Source organism: Frankliniella occidentalis, unplaced genomic scaffold, assembly GCF_000697945.3.
Source record: "Frankliniella occidentalis isolate FOCC.00 unplaced genomic scaffold, Focc_3.1 Scaffold151, whole genome shotgun sequence".
Taxonomy (NCBI): Eukaryota; Metazoa; Arthropoda; class Insecta; order Thysanoptera; family Thripidae; genus Frankliniella; species Frankliniella occidentalis.
The window spans coordinates 211,630-218,987 of NW_026267278.1; the positions used below are offsets into that span (position 1 = coordinate 211,630).

Sequence of the window (7,358 nt, forward strand, 5' to 3'; positions counted from 1 at the left end):
GAGGGAGGGAGGGAGGGAGGGAGGGAGCAGAATGCAGAACAGGGAAGTCCCCGAATAGGTTGGACAGACGGCGCACCACACCAGACGCACCGCCCTTATACGATCGTGATGATGGGGGTGATGATGACGTCCAATTCGCCAACCTGTGCGAAATGACGTCCGAATGCCCCCGAAATTCAGCGCTCCGATCGGTCTGCGATTGTGTGGGGACGATTGCGGTGTTCCCCGCTGATAGCGACCCTGCTGTCGCGCGCCCCTGTGTGCGAGTGTGAGTGTGAGTGTGAGTGTGTGTATGTGTGTATGTGTGTGTGAGTGTGTGTCTGTGTGTCGAGGTGGCGGGGTGTGGCGGGGCATCGACCCCTTCGCGCGACGGCGGCTTGCCCGCCCTGCTGCCCTCTGAGAGAGATCACGTATACGCACGATCTACCCTCCCCTGCGCTCACCCTCGCCCGCCCACGCCCTTGCGCCTTGCGCCCGCCCTGGACAAGTATTACGAGAGTGGGGCCGACCGGCTTCCCCGGGCCGCGCCGCCGTGGACATGGACAAAATGCGTCCCTTTCACCGTGCCATTCCACACTGGCGGGCCAGGGCCGCGCCCCGTGGCCCCTGGCCGGCCTCGTCTGCACAAACTAACTGGCGACAATCACCCGGGGCCTAGGGCACGAAGGCAGGTACCGTACGGCGGAGTACAGCCGGGGACAGCCCTGATCTCGACGTCTGCTAGGGGGATGGTCTCGGCCTCGGGCTTGTCGTCGAGGCTCGGCGACGACTCCAGGGCGACGCCGCCGCGCCTTTCCCCCCGCCCGCCGGACCCCGCTCGCGGACACGCAACGGGACGCGACATATCGTGATCGGGGAGGGCCGGGCGGTCGTTGACGGAGTCCCCGGTGGTCTCGGATAGAGTCCTATAGGACTCTAGTCTCGGACACCGGCTGCCACGCGCTCAGCCGTCCCCCGCGGACGACCCCGGGCTATACAGTACTTCGCGCACACCGCGGAACAGCAGCGTGGATGTCACGAGCGTATCGCGTTCTGCGTTTAGGTTTCCCTGCGGCGTCCTGGGGGTGGCACGGCTGCTTGTCCACGGGGTGGCCCAAGGCTGCACCGGGTGGGACGACCCGCGGGGTGTCGCTGCGGACCGTCCAGCCCCGCGACGGCCGCCAGGACCACCCCTCCGCGCAATGATGGTGCACTTTAGAATGTATGAGGGGGACCCGGGGGTTTGCCGGCCACGGGGTTTCCCTGGGCTGCGCTGGCCTTCCTCCGAGTGGTCGCCACCGTAATCCGGAGTGAATGTACGTACGGCGACAGTGACTCCCCTGCCCTCCTCCCGCTCCTCCTCCGCCTCCTCCCCCTTTGCGGACTCTACTTCCGCGTGTGAACCTCCTCTGTCCACCCCCGCCTTCACCTCATCCTCCGTCCGCGGCGACTTTTTAGCTGATGATATTCAATCTGTTTTTTTTTCTTGACGCTTTCTTAACTTGCCGGGCGGCTGTCCGCGCGACGTATTTAAATCAGAGCGCCGACCGCCGCGCCCGAAACCTGCTCCCGCGCTCCGGTAGTCGCGCGTGGCCCGCGGCCTCCACGGCCTTCGCTCGCCCCGACAATGCCATTACACGCGACACGAGCCGGTTTCGCGGGAATCGCGGAAAAAACGAAGGTCGCCGATGAAGCACGGGGAGAGTGGAGAGGGCCGGGGGGGAGGCGGGGGAGAAGTCTTCCGACTGCGTCCACCGAATGCGTTGTTCCGGTTGCGGTTCCGCGGAGGGCGGAGGGCGCCTAGGATGGGCGCGCGGCCCGCATCCCCGGCGAATCTCCTCGAGGACGTCCAGCTCGTGCCGAAGACGAAGCTAGCAACCTGATTCAATGACGGCGGCGCCGTTCATTTTCCAGCCCGCACCGGGGTTTTCCAGCCCCCCGGGCCCGGGGTATCTCCAGGCCCCCCCTGGGACGGCACCTGCCGCTCGCTTCCAGGACGCAGCCGCCGCCGGCCGCCCCCCTGTGCGGGGCCAGCTGCACCTGTCGCCCTTCCACGGGATCCCCCCGACTGCCCGTCCCGGCCAGCCCCTGGCCGTCCCCGGGGCCCTCCAGCACCAAGCCGATGATGGGGTCCTCCAGGTCCAGGGGCTCCCCGACGCCTCCCGGCTTTGGGTCTCCCCCGCCCGGCCGCTCCAGGCTTACGGGGCCCTCCGTTCATTGCGGCCTCTCCACGGCGTGCTCGCTCGGCCCGGGGGCGGCCCGCCTCGGGCCCCGGGGGCATCCCCGAGCCCGGGGCCGTACCGCCCCGGCCGCCGCCGCCGGGCCGCCCCCGCCCCACCCCTAATGGCACCGGCCCAATGGGCAAGTCTGGGTCACCCGACCTTTACCCCGGAGATTAAAGCCGCAAGGGTCACTTTTTCTTCTTCATGGCCCATCAATTAATTACCCCCTGGCGAATCGAGGGTCGGTACCCCGGGTGGGTAAGTGAGGGCGAGTGGCGGGCCGGGCGGGGGCAAGGCGCCGGCGGCCGTCCGTCCGTCCGTCCGTCCGTCCGTCCGTCCGGCACAGCGCCGCGCCCCCAACTCCTTCCAAAACGTCCGTGTAAAATCTGACGCGTCGCGTTTTTCAAAAATGAAATCCTCCGGTTGGCGCCAGGCCGGCGGCGCGCGCGCCACGACCCGTCCCGTGGGCCTCTTTAGGCCGCGCAGGAGGGAGTCTGTTCCGCTTTTATGTACTGATTCGGCTGATGCGGCAAACCTTCACGCAGTTTGCCATATTTTAACGGAACGCCGTAAACTAACAGTAACGCGTTGTGGATGGGACGTATGGTCGCATTAGGGTCGTGCTGCAAAGAGCCAAAGCCAAGCTGCACACCAATCGCACTGATTATTTTTTGTTCATAGGAAAACAAAAACTCTCTCTAACATTTAATGTTTTACCTCCTCCTTAAAACTGTAGCCGTTTGTTCAATTCTGTGAAACTTGAGGAAGATCGGAAAGATTTCACAGAGCGGATAGCTTTTGCACTACTCTACAATAAGCTAGTTGTTTTCTGCGTACAGGCATTTTTCTCCGATCCGCGGAGGGCCACGCCGTCGTCTTAGTGTTCGGCCACGGCCCCCTCCGGGCGCCCCCTAGGGGGTCGCGAGGCGCGGGGCGTGGCGGGGCGTGGCGGGGCGTGGCAGGGTGAGGCGGGGCGCGGGGCGCTCTTGACGCCGCGGGCCCTCACGTTTCGGGTCCACGCGAGCTCTGGGCTCCCGCGGCTGGTTCATCCCCCAGTAACCGCGCGCCGATGCTGCTCGGGCGAAGATCGTGGCTGCGATATCGTCCGCGACATGTCTTGATGAGCGCGGTAGGGCGTGGCGGGGCGTGGTGGGGTGCGGTGGGGCATGGCGGGGCGTGGCGGGGCATGGCGCGGGGTGAGGCGGAATGCGTGCTCGCCTCTTTGCCGCTGGACGAAAGTGGCGGCGAAACAGGGGGCTTCCCGGGCGGCTGCTGCTATTTCCGCTAATTCCAAAACGTCTCTATTTATACGTTCCATCGGCGTGCCTTTCGCGGCGCCCCCGGGGGCGGCTGCGTAGCCGCTGCAGCTTCACCCGCCGAGACTCGGAAACGATGTCCAAAGATACGTCCGCGCGCCCCGGACACGCTCGCGGGCGACGTAACTCCCGCAGCAGCCGCGGCAGGTGGTGGATCTTGGCCGCGATCCGGAAGCCGCAGCCGGGCGCGGGAAAAGTTCGGTCGCGGGGCGGGTGTCTTCCAAAAGTATGCGGGGTGTCCGCCCGCACCTCCGCCGCGCCTGGCGGGAGCGGCCCCTCGGCCCCATCTCGACCCGCCGCGCCCCGCCCCACCCGCCAAACCGGAGCGAAAGGGCTAGTGTGACCGCCCTCCGGTGTGAATGTGAACGTACTCGGGGGGCTTGACCTCCTCGCCGACGTCGGCGTGGGAGGTGCGGCACGCGGCGGGGAGGGGCTGCTCGCCTCCCCCGACCGGGACGGGGCAGCGACCAACGACCTCGCAGGGGGAAAGGAAATTGGCCATCCCGGGCGACTTTGTTCGACGACGGCGACTCGACTGCTCATGTCTGTGTCCAAACACCCCTCCCCCTTCTCTCTCTCTCCCTCTCCCTCTCTCGCTCCCTCCGTACAAGACAACGCCCTTATTGAAGGGCGTGTCCCGGCCGCAATGGCGGGCCAGCGATGAGACTGCCGCCCCCGCGCCGCCGCCGCGTCCACCGCCGCCGCCCCCGTGGACTTCCCGCCGGGGAGGGGTGCATTGACTCCACCCCCCTCCGCCACCCCCCGACAGGCCCCGCCTCTGACCGCACCCGTGTCCACCCACGCTGTCCCCTCCCCGCCGCCGCCGTCGACAGTCGAGTTCGTCGTATCCTCGCCGCGACCCCGGTCGGCGACCGCGGGGGCAGGCTGAGAGGACGCGGGTAGCGCACGCGTACGCGTTGGGTCACTCGCCCCACCACCGGCGCCCCCGCCGCGCCCCAACCTGGGCCAACCCCTCGGCGCGGGCGGTCGCTCCCCCCTCCCCTTCCCCCACCTCTCCCCCTCGGGCCGCCGCCGCTACCGCCCCAGGACCAAGTCGATGGGGTCCATGTGGGGAGGCACATCAAGTCAGTCGTCCTCCGATCCTCGGCCCGAGCACATACCTCGTCGTGCAGCTACTCTGCCCCGAGAGCAACCCCTAGTGTGAACTGACGTAGTCGTGACGTGTTGGTGACGTGCCCCGTGCAACTCGAGTGCGCTAGTGCCAGTGCTTCTCCACGCCTTTGGACTACCTCACCCAGCTCGCCGCCAGTGAACTGAACCGAGGACTTTTGTTCGTGTCCAGGACGCCGTCGAAGGCGCCCACGACCACCGCCGCTCTCGCCTGTCCGCTGGGTGAGTACTTTAAGACAGACAGCCCAACTGGATTATTTGCGCGCGTTGTCGCCACCAACTACGACATGATAGCGGGATTCAGTAGTAATCAACGAAAAGCCGACACACATTTAACTTATCTTGACCATTTTAAAAACTTATTGATGTTACTCATCGCTTAGGGCGGGAGTACGCAACGTAAAGAACAGCGTCGCTCACGAGTTTCAATTCAAGGGTCCTCTTTTCTAACTGTTCAAATAAGAAACCCACATACCCACATGGTGTGAGAGTTTCCGGGGGGCCGGAGGGCGCCGAACAGCAGCGGTGCGCTTGGCGTTGCCTACCCGGCCCATGAGATCGCTCTCTGGCAGGTGGCAGGTGCAACGCGAGATGACACCACCCCACCCCCGGGGGTTGGTTCTCGCCCCGAGGACTGCGGGGGTGGCGAGGCACATTATGTCACAGGTGGCTCCTGGTCGTTACGCCCTCTGTGTCGGGGGCGGAGGAGGGTGGAGTGGAGAGGGGGGGGGGAGGCTGCCAGCCAACACCGAGCACCCTCCCGCCCGCCCCCCTCCCCTGCGCACCCAGGCCGGCCGCGGCGGAGGGGAGGGGGGAGGGAGAGAGATAGCGCACAAACAGGCCGCCGGCCGGCCCCGTCTCGTCCCCGTCCCCCGTCAGAGAGAAGAGAAGTCAAGTCAGTCCGCCTCTGGCCGTCCGAGAGTAAGGAGCTCAGCTCGTTCAGAGTCCAGAGCGCGCGCGCGTGTATTTTCGTGTTGTCGAAGTCCGTGGTGGTAGTGGTGGTGGTGCGTCCGCATCGCGGAGCAGCCAGTGTGTGTTTTGTTCGCCAGCCTGCTCCATCATGTGCGTCAGCGCAGGCCCCTGCAGTGCCGGTACGCCCCCCGACAACCTGTGGAATACGACCGCCACCGTGTGTGTCCAGCACGCCGAGCGCCAGTCGCCTAAAATCAGTGTGTTTTGTTCATGTGTGCAGATTTCGCGCCGTCGTCCCCTAGCCCGCCGCACGGCTTCCCGGCTCCGGGTTCCCCGGCGTACGCGCCCTGGAGTATCTCCATGACCATGGGCGAGATGGTCACTCCACGATCCCCACTGCAGGTGAGTCCAGTCTCATGACGCCTCTGGCGTTCTCAAGTGTGTCCCTCCCGCCCAGTCCCCTGCCCCATACCATGCCAATCCTCCGTCGTATGTGATCTCATGATAGTGTTCGACGTCGACGTCAGCTCGACTTTTGTGAAGACATCTGTAAACCTGTTGATTTTATACGTAAAACTGAGCAGCAAATGAGCGGGGGGGGGGGGGGTATTTGCAGTAGGTTGCTTTCGCTTAAGCCTTGAGGGATCCTGGCTTAACCCACGGAATCCCCCCGGCCGATCGTCTCTCCCCCGTGACGCGTGGGTGAGCCCCCCTCCCCCATGACCTAGCTCAACAGGCTCACCCCTACCTCCCCCACCTCCGACTGTGTTGCTCCCGGGGCTTCGTGGGTGGCTTTTTTACGCCACCTCAAACATTGGAGAATAGACCGCTCTTGCCCTCGGGGTGGGGGCGGGGTCGAACGAACAGGGAGGAGGGGGGGGGGGCGAAGGACCCCGCATTTTGGCGGACAAAGGTGCTGGGGTGGTTGATGCCGCGGACGTTTAGGGCTGAAGCCGATGAGGCGAATTTCGCTGCCTGCGTGCGGACCCCCCGGCTACCATGAGGAGGGGGTGGGGGTTCTCCACACATGGGCTCGCCAGGTCCAGCCGGCTAAGCTGAGCCGGGCCCGAGCCCCCCAGGGCCTGGTCTTTTGTCTCTCGGTGACTCTGACTCCTCTTGTCCACGGAGGGTAGTGGTGGTTAATCCGTTTGGACGGAGGGGGGAAAGGGGGGGGGGGTAAAAAAGAGGAAGCAGTAGGTCTTGTATTGTTCATCCTGATCTCTGGAAAGAAAAAAAGTCAAATGGTTTTCGAGATACTCTGAAGGACACAGAAAATTGCCCGCTCCTTGCTTGTTGAGCTTTATTTAAACCGTCAATTTCCGGCCAATTTCCGTAAACTTTTCTGAACGTTTTCGCAGTTATAGTAGCCTTATTCGGTTCATACTGGCTGTGCGTGGCTTTGGGATTTGCCGACCGGGGGAGAGGGGGGGGGGGGGCTGTAGGGCTGGGGCTAAAACAAAAGGACATGTGTGATGTCTCGGCCGTCTGGGGGAATCGGGAGTGAGGGGGGGGGGGGGGGCAAGTGCACAGCACACGGCCCGCCTCGCACGTGTGCTCCACGTGGACGCGCGCACACACACACTCGCTCTCCTCGCCCCCCTGGAGAGCGTCGCGATATGTATTTTTATTGTCGCATGATGTTGCACTCGCCCTCCCCCTCCTCTCTCTCTCTCCGCGACCAAGCGCACCTAATAAGCCCTCCGCATGCTCTCCGGTGGTCTCGGCCTCGGCGGCGGCGGCGGCGGCGGCGCAGCCGTCGACAGGGGAGTATTTCAGATCCCCGCCTCCACCACCACCG

At 64.8% G+C, this 7,358-nt stretch overlaps 1 protein-coding gene across 1 annotated transcript in view; it reads left to right on the top strand.

Annotated features, from left to right (window-relative positions):
* The first annotated feature begins 5,508 nt into the window (after window positions 1-5,508).
* The window catches only part of LOC113206716 (zinc finger protein GLIS2-like), a 10,540-nt gene continuing 8,690 nt past the window's right edge, over window positions 5,509-7,358 (top strand). Inside the window, exons 1-2 of the mRNA XM_026422934.2 lie at window positions 5,509-5,739; window positions 5,841-5,962. Of these exons, the coding sequence (XP_026278719.1) occupies window positions 5,709-5,739; window positions 5,841-5,962 (153 nt within the window). The 5' untranslated portion in view covers window positions 5,509-5,708. The remainder of the gene's footprint in view (window positions 5,740-5,840; window positions 5,963-7,358) is intronic.